The sequence below is a fragment of the Prionailurus viverrinus genome, chromosome C1 (genome assembly GCF_022837055.1).
Source record: "Prionailurus viverrinus isolate Anna chromosome C1, UM_Priviv_1.0, whole genome shotgun sequence".
NCBI lineage: Eukaryota > Metazoa > Chordata > Mammalia > Carnivora > Felidae > Prionailurus > Prionailurus viverrinus.
Genome location: NC_062568.1, coordinates 176,618,343 through 176,630,369, shown reverse-complemented (window position 1 = coordinate 176,630,369; position 12,027 = coordinate 176,618,343). Strand labels below are relative to the sequence as shown.

At 53.0% G+C, this 12,027-nt stretch overlaps 1 protein-coding gene across 3 annotated transcripts in view; it reads right to left on the bottom strand.

The window, feature by feature from the left end:
• The window catches only part of TRABD2B (TraB domain containing 2B), a 217,567-nt gene that overhangs the window by 33,988 nt on the left and 171,552 nt on the right, over positions 1-12,027 (bottom strand). For all 3 annotated transcript variants that reach the window (XR_007155112.1, XM_047873099.1, XM_047873100.1), the window contains exon 3: positions 5,533-5,679. Coding sequence is in view for 2 of the 3 variants with exons in the window: in XM_047873099.1 (XP_047729055.1) it covers positions 5,533-5,679 (147 nt within the window). In the remaining variant the exon portion in view is untranslated. The remainder of the gene's footprint in view (positions 1-5,532; positions 5,680-12,027) is intronic.

Sequence of the window (12,027 nt, the reverse complement as noted above, 5' to 3'; positions counted from 1 at the left end):
ACACTTCTCAGCTCTGAGTGCACTATCCATACCCTGTTATGTGGCCGGGGGTAAGCTTCACTGACATGTTATTAAATGAGGCAGAGAGCTCTCTGAGTCCAGGGACAGACCCTTTGTCATTCCTGGGCCCCCATGCCTGACCCAAAGTAGGTGCCCAGTAAGGTTTCTGGAATCTTGAACATAAAGTTGTTCTGTCCTTCCTCACTGCATTGTCTCCTCCTGGGTTCTTCCATTCCCAACATCTTGTCTTTCCAGCCTGGTTGTTGGGTCTAGGTGTTCCAGGACTGTGGACTCCCGTGGTGGGTGGGGCCTGAGAAGAAGCCAGGGGCCACTGAAGAAACTGAGGCAGTGAGTCAGAATGTACTCTCTATTTCCCCATAATCCCTCATTGTCATTCCACCTTCCAAGCTTTGTGCTCAGACTTCCATCTGGAGTCCCCTCTTCTATTTCTCTCTCTTCATCAACTCTGGCTAAAGCACAGGACATGAGGCCTAGCTGACTGATGGGCAAGCTAGACGGAGAGTCTGGCATGAGGAGACTAAATTCCTGCAGGGTTTAGCCCCCAAGGGTCATGCGGCCCAGCTACGTGGCTTTTAGAGCCACTGACAAGTTGTCAACACTCTTTCTGAGGAAAATGGAGACGTCAGCAGAGGCTGAACCTTCAGGGATTTGGACAGGGCTAGGACATCTGTCTCTGATATCTGCTGGGATGTCTGTTTCTGATAGCTACTGGCCAAGGACCAGGGTGCTCCCCAGAGTGGAAAGGGAGGGACTTCTCCGCCATTAAGGCCTGATTCACTGTTCTGGGATGACAAGGCACCAATATGACTAATGTAACCTAAACTTGTTTAGTACACAACCTGCACAACTGTATGCAGCGGTCCTTCCAGGGCCCAATCAGAGTTGGTGCCTGGGGACTGTTTGGCAAATGGATAAATGAAGGCATGGAGCTCTCACCTCCTCCACCAATGATGGAAGGGATGATCAGAAGCCCTGAGAAAGCAGGCCACATTTGGACTTGATGCAGCTAGGAAAGGCTTCTGAGTTGGGGAGGAGCTGTGGCTCAGAAGGGTTATTTCTGGAAACATGGCCCTCTTGGTTCCTCAGGTGTGGGAAAGAATGTGGGAGGATGTTATACCAAGAAATAAACATTTGCTCAATCAGTGAACGAATGCATGGTGGTGGTGATGAATGTGGGTCCTGAAGTCAGATAGCCAGAATAACTTGGGTTGGAATCCTTCTTTTGCCACTTACCAGTTGGGCCGCCTCTCTACAACTAGCAAGTTACTCGTGCTGAGACTCGGTGTCCAAACTGGTAACATGGGAGTAATATATGCTGTGGTAGGAATTAAGTAAGAGCAGCTTTAGAAAGTGCTTATTAGCACAGTGCATAGCACAGAGAGAGTCCTGACTAAATGTCAGCTTTGTGGAAGTAGCCTGGGGATGGATCTGGCTTCATCACCTCGCCCCTGTGACGGCAGAGGCTGCGGGGAAGGGTGGCCTTGGGCAGGGGTAGAGATGGAGATGACAAAGAGAAGCCTTCAGAATCATCAGAGAGCCATGAAGGCAGCATTCTGCTTCCCTTCCCCTCTCCCAAGGGTCTCCTCTGCTTCCTGACCATGAATGTGCATTTGTGGAAAGATGAATCTCCATTCATTCCTTAGGGAGCCAAAACAATTTAACAAGGACAAGAACCAGAAAGTGCAATGTCAAAGCCACAGAGGAGCTGGGCTAACCACCAGGGTTTCCTGGGCTGTCCGGCAGCTGGCTGACATTTTCTGCATATTTCGTGCTGATGGGCCCTGGCTCCATGCCAAGGATGGGACTTGGGTTTGGGCCCAGGCTGAGAGGGAAACAAATTAATGATGTCATTAGTTTTGTCAGGAGCCTTAAATCTCCCATGATAAGTTTAAGTGCAGGATGCACCATAGAAGTTTAAAGAGGACATGTTAGGTCCCCAGGGCCTTAGAGCCACGGGTCCGAGGTGGGATGATGAGATAGGCCAGGCGGAGCTGCAGTGGGGCTGTGGGGAGTACCTTCAGCGTAGGCTCCCTTGGCCTACAACCGGGACAGTGTCAGGTCTGGTGGTCAAGTGCCCAGGTCTACTGATGTCACTGACCTCAATGGCCTCATTCCGTCTCTTTAGTCCATCTATCCAACAGACATCTTCCAAGAACTTCCATGGGCCTAGGATGCTGCGCTGGATGAGGATCACAGCCCAGTGAGGGAGTCAGGGAATGCTGTGACAGGGATGTGGGAGTCTGGAGTAGACACCTAGCAGATAACCATGAGTCCTTGTTTGTCTAGGGTGGTCTAGGTTCATGGCTAGGGTTGACTTCTCCATGCCTGTTCATGACTCAGCCTCTTAAATATTTTTGACCTTTCACTCTCTGAAGTGTCTGGGTCTGGATTATAAATATATGGCTGCCTCACACCTAACACAGGCTGAGGGCTCAGACAAGGCTTCCCGGGGAAGGGGCCTTGGGGTCACCCTGCTGATTGCAGGGCATTGATGGTGTCAGCGACCTGGGAGCTTCGGGAGGCTGAGCCATGAGCCACTTCTGAAGGTGGGACGGTGGGGTGGGGAGGCAAGGTGGATCAAGACTGAGGGGCACCCAGCCCCTGTCTCCCATCCTGAGCCCTGCACCTGTCCCGCCCCAGCCTCTAGAGGCCCCTTCATCATCCTCTGCACTGAGGCCAGAGGCATCTTTTGGACCACATCACTCTCCAGCTCGAGCTCCAGGGCTTCTGCCCCTCAGCAGGCATTTTCACCTCCACCCCCATGATCTGCCCCCCGCTCCGCAGATCTCTCCCCAGGACCCCCCCACCACATTCCCACACCCCCACCCAGGCAGCCTGCTCTGCCTGCCAGCCCCTCCCATCCTCCCCTCCTGGTCGACTCCATTCTCAAGCCCAGGCCCACTACCACTTCCTCCCTGACTATAGGCAGTGACTGTCCCCTTCAGCCCACGTGTCCTCAGCCTCCCACCGCCTTCCTGGCCTCTAGCTACAGATGTAGCCCCTTGTCACCTAGACCCTTTCTCTGACAGAACAGGAGCACTGGATGTAGACTTGCTACCCTGACTCTAGGCTTTTCTGCATCTGGGGACGGGGCTGTCTAGTCCCTCCCTGCCTTTGTACCCAGAGGGTACAGGGAATGCAGCATGGGGTGCTATTCTAACTTGGGTGGGCCAATCCAACCACACCCTCTGTCCTACTTCAAGTACGGGCACCACCCAGAGACCCCAGTACAGTTCACCTGCCAAAGACAAATCAGCGGTTCTGGACACAAGCTCAAAGAAAACCTGAGCTTACTATGCCTTGAAGTCACCCCGTTCCTCCCTCTCTGGGCTCAGCATCAGCCACAGGCATAACAGGGCCCTGTCCTGCCCAGCCCAGCCCAGCTACTTCATGGCCAGGCTGTCCTGAGTGCTGGCCAGGTCCCCTCGGCCACAGTGCTCACCAGCCTCTCTCTCTCCCAGCAAATGACACAGGGCAGGACTCCGGCTCAGAGCTCTCAGACACCCAGACTCAGAATCGGAGCTCTCAGAGTCCTGAGCCCCCTGTGCAAGGTCTCCAGATCCTTCCTTTCACTGTCTACACTGCACAGAGCACAACACAAACCCACCTCTGCTCCCTTGACAGCCATTCCCCGATACTCACTCTGAGCGGTGCCCTGTGCTGGGCACTGGGAGGGAGAGAGAGGAGCGGCACACTCTTGCCTCAGGGAGCTCCGGGTCTAGAGGGTGGCCTGCACACACAGAACCTCTCGGCCTGGTCCCTGGCTGCACTTCTGGACCAACCCACGCCCCTCCTTCTGCTCTCTCTAGCCTCTGCTGGAACATTCCTCTTCCTCCTGTCCGTGGCCAAGTCAGGCTCTTCTCTGACCTCTCACCTTGCAGGCATCCTTCCTTCTTGCCCCAAGTCCATTTAACCTTCTGCTCCTGCCAAAGGCCCCGGTTGCACCCTCTACTCTCCCTTGGAGCAAGGATCACATTTAGATGCCATTGCTTGTGGAATGTCCCCATGTCTCCTAGGAGACTGGCAGCCCCACAAGGGCAGCTGTCTCTGCATCCGCCCTCCTGCCCCATATCTCTTTTCATCGCACTGTTCCTGGTATTTACAGACAATTTCATTCCTTCCTTCAGCAACTATTTACTGAGTCCTGCTCTGTGCCAGGAGTTGCTTTAGCTGATCAGAATATACTGATGAACAAAACAGGTACAAATGCCTATCCTCAGAGAGCACATGCTCTAGGGGGGAAGGACAAACAACACAATCACTTATCAATGAATCAAAAGACATAAGTATGTGAGAAGATGACAAAGACCATGGCAGGGTGGGGGGAAGAGGAGCATAACAAAGGGGTTGAGAGAGTGGGGGGGGGGTCAGGCTGCAATTCTATTTCGGGGAGTTGGGGCCCATCTCACTGAGACGGTGATGTTTAAGTTAAGATGGGGGTGAGCTGTGGTGATGGCCAGGGAAGGGCATTCCTGGAGGAGGGAACAGCCAGTGCAAAGGTGAAACATGCCAAGTGTGCTCGTGGAACAGCTTGCAGGCCCATGTGGCTCCAGCGGTGGGTGTGAGCAGAGGGCAGAGGAAATGGGGTCGGGGGTGGGGGAAGACCCCGGGGCCACAGAGGCCATTATAGACACTGAGAAAAATGGGGAGCCGCTGCACTGTCCTGAGCAGGGAAGTGGCCTCTTCTTGAATGAATGGTTAACCAAGTATTGTGACAGAAAGCACGCTGGGCCTAGAGGGGCCTAGGGGAATATCTAATTCCATCTAGGCAGTCAGGGAGGGCTTCTCAGAGGAGGTAACAATTGACTGTGGCCAAGCAGGAGGAAAGGAAGAGGGAGGAGCCTGAATAAGGGCACAGGGGCATACACGGGTCAACGGCATGTAGTACAGGTCAGCAGAACAAAGTTTATGTGGTGGGGCACCTGGCTGTGACAAGGTCAGCAAAGGGCAGGACCCAGAAGGCCTCGAGTGCTAGATGAAATATCTTGGAATTTCTACTGAGGGCAATGGGGACACACCTGGAGGAGTCCTGCTCAGCTCCCCAGGGTGCCTCTCACTTTCTGCCCAGCTTGTGGTAGTCTTTCCTTCAAGACTTGACTCAAGACAGAATGCCCCCAGCTGGACTCCAGTGCAAGGTGTCACCATGAGCTGTTCTCCCCCCTGGGCTCTAACTTCCCCAGATTGTGAGCTGAACTTCTCAGAACCTCCCCATTCTTAGAGGTTAAGCTTCTCCCACACACACCAGACTCGAGTGCTGCTCTTGATTACTTGGGAACACAACAATGAAGTGGTGTGGGTTTGGGCAAATCTCTTTGCTTCCTTGAGCCTCAGTTTTCCCATCTGTAGAATGGAATACCAATAGGTCCTGGTTCCCATGGCAGAAAGAAGATTGCCTGCACCTGGCACATAGTAGGTGTCTAATAAATGCTAGGTAGGTTCATAGGTTCATATGGGCCTGGCCGTTGGAACTGGGGACCTGAAAGCTATCCACGGAGAGGAGAGGTGCCTCACCTGGGATGTGTCGTGGTTGAAGATGACAGCATTGAGATCCCCACAGTTGTAGTGCTTGATGAGGTCCTCCGTGGTGTAGGGTGCCTGCAGGCTCCCTGCTCGCACGCTCTCGTGCTGCAGCAGGGTCTGGTTCAGGGCAAACAGCACCTGTGCAGGGGAAACAGAGACGAATAAGGGCTGTGCTCAGGACCCCTGGCTGAGGGCCTTGAGACCTCCAGGCCTGACCCTCCTCGCTCTGGACTTTGGGGCAACAGGCCCTGAGACGGAGAAGGCGTGTGGGGCCTGACACCAGCTGGTGCAGCCTGAATGCTTCCTCTGGCCTCCCACCGTGTTCAGCCTGTTGTTGTCTCCAGTCCTTGGCCCACATGGGTCCCCGCTCCTGCTCTGGCTATCAACATCTTATCTAATAACGTGGCAAAATGAGACCCTAGTTGTGTCTGGGTTTTGGAATGATGGGTGAATTTTTCTTTTGACTCCTTTCTTTTCCTGTGCTTAGGAAAGTTCTAGAATGAGCACAGACTCAGTTGGTAATCAAGAGCACTGTAAACGAAGCAAGACAAACAAAATAAACCAAAAACCAACTCAGATGTCAAGGCCCAACCCAAATGCCCCTTCCTCCAGAAGTCACCCTCACTCCAGGCAAAGGCCTTAGGAGCTGGGCCTCTCTGAATCAGGACCCTGCTGGCACTCAGCATGTATCCTGAAGCTCCTCTGTGCTCTCGGCCACCATTCCAGGCCCTGGGAATACAGCTGCGCTCTAGCCAGACCTGCCTGGCATCAGGATCACGTGGGGTGCTATGCGAACGTACCAGATACCCCAGTTCTCATGCCCAGAATTAGCATGTCTGAGGTGAAGCCCAGGATGTGTATTTTTAACAGGCTCCATGGGGGTGACATTAGTGTTCTGATTGCTTCTGGCATGGGTACCATGGCTCTAATGGAATACGGCCTGCCCAAGGTAGGAGGGCCCTGAGAAATCTTCTGAAATGTCCCATTTTAGAGGCGCCTGGGTGGCTCAGTCAGCTAAGCGTCTGACTCTTGGTTTCGATTCAGGTCATGATCTCACGGTTTATGGTTTGAGCCCTGCATCGAGCTCTGCACTGACAGTGCAGAGTCTGCTTGGGATTCTCTCTCTCCCTCTCTCTCTGCCCCTCCCCTGCTCACTCTGTCTCTCTCAAAATAAATAAATACACTTAAAATTTTTTTTAAAAATAAAATGTCCCATTTTTAGATGGGGGGAACTGAGGCCCCTGAGGGGAAGGGACTGGAGGTAGCTTCATGTGATGGCATATCCCAGACCCCTTTAGCACCAATATAGGGAAAAGCTGTTGTAATTCCTGTGCAGAAGGTCAGGAGACAGTGTCAGGCCACCTGTCCTTGCTGTTGCCCGGCCCCAGCCTGCCCACCAGTCCTCATTGCTCATTCTGTTTGCACATTATCTGTTTGCCATCTTGGACCACAGTCTCTGGCCTCTCACCACCCCGAGCATCTCTCACTGGGCCCACTGCAACCCATCCCCTCCCTGAAGCCCCCCATCACTCCCCCATCCCATAGTCTTCTGCCACATTCACCTTTCTTTTAAGTATAAATTTTGGTTAGTTAACCTACAGTGCAATATTGGTTTCAGAAGTAGAATTCAGTGATTGATCACTTACATACAACACCCAGTGCTCATCACAAGTACCCTCCTTAATACCCATCACCCATCTGGCCCATCTGCCACTCACCTCTCTCCATCAACCCTCAGTTTGTTCTCTATCAAAGCACAAACCCGGGGGCGCCTGGGTGGCTCAGTTGGTTAAGCATCTGACTTCGGCTCAGGTCATGATCTCATAGTTCGTGAGTTCGAGCCCCGTGTCAGGCTCTGTGCTGACAGCTCAGGGCCTGGAGCCTGCTTCAGATTCTGTGTCTCCCTCTCTCTTTGCCCCTCCCCTGCTCTCATTTTTTTCTCTCTTGCTCTCCCTCAAAAATAAATAAACATAAAAAAATTAAAAAAAATATGATTGTCTTCCCTCTTTTTTTTTTTTTCTCAAAACTTTCACAAGTGCCTCCTGTCCTCAGAATAAGGGCCTACCTCTTCAGCAGAGCCTGCAAGGCAGTGACCTGGACCCTGCTGTGGTCAGTGACGTCATTTCCCACTCAGCCTGCATGTCTCCAAATACCCAACTACTCAGCACTCTTCTGTCTCTGCGCTTTATACATGATGCTCTCTGTTCAGGAAAACCTCCTGCCTCTGCTCTCCACTTGCAAATTCACACTTGGCCTTCCAGGCTCTGCTCAAATGTCTTCTCCATGAAGCTTCTTGGACCACTTGGGGGCTGAGTTAGGCCCCTCCCTGGGGCCCCCACAGTCTCCTTGTGTGGCAGACTGATACTGTGATGGCCCCAAATCTTACCCTCTCCATGTATTCATGCCCTTGGCCATGGAACTCTTTGGCTCCCTCCCATTCTGACATTCTGCCCTGGACTTGCTTTATAGCCGATGGGATGAGTAACCACTACGCACAGAGGCCTGAAAAGCACCAATGGCTGCTGTCTCCTCTTGTCCCTCCCCTGCCCTGACAGCAGCCCACGCAAGCCCACTGGAGGCCGGGCAGAGATGAATTGCTTCATTTGTCCCCCCAAGGCCATCCCAGTCCAGCCAACGGACAACGCGAGTAAGCCCGGCTGAGCCCGGCAGGGCCTACCTGCAACCGGATCCGGACACCTGAGCAAATGCTCGGTGCTGTTGCACTGAGAGCGGTGTGGTGGCGCATAAGTGACCCGCCGTGCTTCTTTCCACTGCGGCGGGGACATTAGACTGTAACCACCATTTAGCCACCTGGCTCTCTCATTAGGCTCTGAGCTTCGTGAAGATGGGACTTGCATCTTATTCATTTTGTATCTGCAGATGTCAGCACAGTGCCCGGTAAAGCGAGGATGTCACTCCATCCTTTCCCTAGCACCTTAGTGCCACCTAGTGCCACCTGCTGAGGTCAGCCACTTCATAGTTCAAGGCTACTCATTAAGCCCTCCAGACTAGCCCCTAGAACTCTGGCACTCTGTCTGCGTTTAGAGCATGCTGCTACCCTGTGGCAGAAGTCCCCACCAGTGATATCAGTCACATGATTCCGGAATACATAATCTGAACAAAAAAGCTCATGCAATAAGGTACTTAAAGTACTGACATGGACAACGAGGCCAAGCCCATGCTCAAGAGATCACCTCTGCCAACCCCCTCCCATCTTTGTTTCTGGCGGGCAAGGAGCTGGATAGTGCTAGGGTTCAGCAGCCCAGGCCGCTACCCTAACGAGCTGGCTGGAGATGAGGTCAGACCCCACCTCCTGGCCTTCTCCAGGCTCTGGCAACCATTCTGAAATTCAATCTGCAGCCACCTGGTGCAGAGTGTCAATGGCAGCACGGTGGCCGTGATGAGTCACAGGAGGCAGTGGCCCTGTTGCCGTGGACATCACTAAGGCAACAGGCACTTCCTCCCACACGGAACATGCCTCGCTTGAAAGTGTCCATGTCAAGCCGGAGTACTCTCCGTCTCTGAACGGGGGGTGGGGGGCCAGGATATGCGGGCTTCCCGTGACCACACCCTGCCGCTGTATACCCCTGCAGCTCTTCAGAGTCGGCACCACCTGGACTGCGGTGAGGTCACCCGTTCGGGTGCCCAGAAGACCTGGCTGGAGGGGAGATGGCTCCCCTGGGCCTCCCTAGACACATGGAGTCACTTCTGCAATCATGTGGCTTTTGTGAAGCTAGGAGGTGTTTCAGTTAAGTGTGGTACAATCTGTAGGGTGCAAAGAACAGGCCTGGTATGTAGTAAGAGCTGGAGAAATGCTTGGTAAATAAAACTCGGAAGAAAATAGTCAGACTTGAACTTTGCCAGATTGGAACTGGAAGGGCCCCTATACGTCATCTGGTCCAGGGGTTTTTAAACCTTTTTTGGCCATGGGATCCCTTTTTATTGTTATTGTTTTCTAAAGGAACCTTACTTGGAACTCAGTATGTGGAGTAGATAAAAATGGAAATTTTCCTGACTGATGTGAGGAGACAAGCTAGAGCCTGAAGTCCTACCAGTTCAATGCTCCACTGTAGGAGGGACCCCCAAGGCTTCTTTGTGGAGGCCGTGGGTTCCCTGGAGCCCAGTCTGAGAACCACTGATCTCTTTCTGTGCCTTCACCATACAGAAGAGGAAAGGAGACAGGGGCCCAAAGTGGGCAAGAGAGAGCTCACCCAAGCCCACACAGGCAGCTGGGGGCAGAGCAGACTCGAAGCCAAGCCTGACGCCCGGCCCAAGACCCTTTGTGGTGCCACAGATTGGGGCTGGATTCTGGATGTTCACTGGCACAGCCCACATTCATCCCACACACATTACCACACCTGTCTTCTTCCTGGAGCCTTGTGAAATAGCCAGAAATAGCCGTGGAGTATTTATTATTAGCATGCTGCATACAGAAAACTGAGATCAGGTCACTGAAGAGGCATTCCCAGTGTGGCCCAGGCAGTGTCATGGGGTTGGGACTGAAATCCAAACCCATCATTCTGGATTCCTCTGACCCCCAGGCGGGGGTTGGTACTTCCCTTGGTCTTGGCACTTAGCCCATGTAGCCTCCGTCTCAGGTGATTCCCCGTTTCCTGCCTGTGTAGACCAGGAACTTGGTCAGGGAGGAAGCCTGCCTCTTTGTTCACCGTTTACTGTCGAAGAGCAGATTTTCAGGAACTGTTTCAGAAAGAGGACCGCTGACCCGAGTCACATGCCCCTTCCCCACACCTCCCACCTGGAGCCATCCTTTGTTTGCATCTTTCAAAGTTCATTACCAGGGTCGCCATGTTTATCGAGCACTTACTATGTGTCAGGAATCTTCTATGCTTATGTTAATTTATTTAAGGTTTATAGCAACTCTGAGTTAAGTTTAGTATTAGCTCCAATGAATAGATTTTTAAAAACCCTACAGCAAAGAGATGTTACATAACTCACTAAAGGTGAGAAAGCTGGTGAGGGATGGGACACACATTCAGGCTTGGGCAGGCCAGCCCTGGAACCCATCCTCTTAGTGGACCACTGCCCTCTGGGGCTTCCCTCTGCTCTCCCTGGGAGACAGCCGGCGGGATGGTGTCCCTATTCATAGACAGGAAGGCAAAGAAACAGAGGGGGCGCAAGGCCACGTGGCTTGTAAAGGGCAGAGCTGGGCTTTGAAATGACATCTGTCTGGCTCCAGACCAGGTTCCCATGACTAGAACTTCAAAAGAATACGTGCTTCTTCATAAGCATTCTCGGCGCTTCCAAAAGATATAGGGAAGCTACACTTAGTCATTCATTCAACGAACATTTACTTTCTGTCGATTCTCTGCAGGGATGGTGGTGGGTGAATTGGTTTTGGTTTCCACCTGTGAGGAGCTCATTTCAGAGGCAGGTATCCCAGTTGGCTGTGACAGTGGAGGGTGTGGTAAGTGGGACCTCCAAGACCCTGTGCACAGGCACGGGAGAGCCTTGTCCTGATTTCTGCCTCCCTCCCATTCACCCTGAATTCCCAAGCCTGGCGCCGCTCACGGACTCCTGGGCCACCACGCCTTCTGCTCCTGGCCACTTTAGAATAACAAACCCTCCTTGCCCAAAGCCTCCGTGTCCCACTCTAGGATAATGTTTATGAGAAAGCTTTGACATGAAATAACAAACACTGGATGGAGGCTAGAGCCGCCTCGCTCCCCCCGGAGGGCTGCGTGTGGAGACAGAGCCATCAGGAGGACCTGAGCGTCCCAGTGCCGCCCCCCTCGCCAGTGATTGTCCGCCAGGAGCCAGCCTGTGGCGTCTGCTGAGTGTAGGCCCAGAATTTAAACACATCTTCAAACACAGGCTTAGGATGGAGTGAGGCAGGCGCCAGGAGGGTGGGGACAGGTTTATTGTTCCAGATTAGTCTAGTAAACAGTCCTGAGTGGGCTGGGATGGTGAACACTGAGGCCTTGTGCTCACGTGCTGGCCCAGCACTGTCAGTGTGAGGAGAGGCGGCAGGACCCCCTTTGTCAGAGAACATTCTGCAACCCTGGGCTCCCTGGGACAGACCTGGCCTTCAGACTGAGGTTCTGAGGTGGATGATGAGCACTTCTCACCCACGCTGAAGCACCGGGAGATCACAGCCAAGGCCCTGACCCACTCAGCAATGCTTACTGACAACCGGCCATGTGCCAGGCACGGTTCTAGATGCTGGGAATTTCGTTAGGGACAGACCAGACCAAAATCCTGCTCTCATTGGGCTTACCTGCAGGGGGTAAACAGAGAGTAAACAAAATGATCAGTAAAGTATTAGCATCTGGCATGTCAGACATACAGAACAATGATTCCATTGAACTGGGGATCAAGACTGCCCCCGGCCACTTTGAGCTCCTCCCGCGTCTGAATCAACAGGTGAAGAAGGGAGTCACTGTGCTCGCTGGCGTGACTGATCCTGACGAGCAGGGAAAATGGCCTGCTACTCCACAGGGAGGTAGAGGAGAACACGTCTGGAGCACA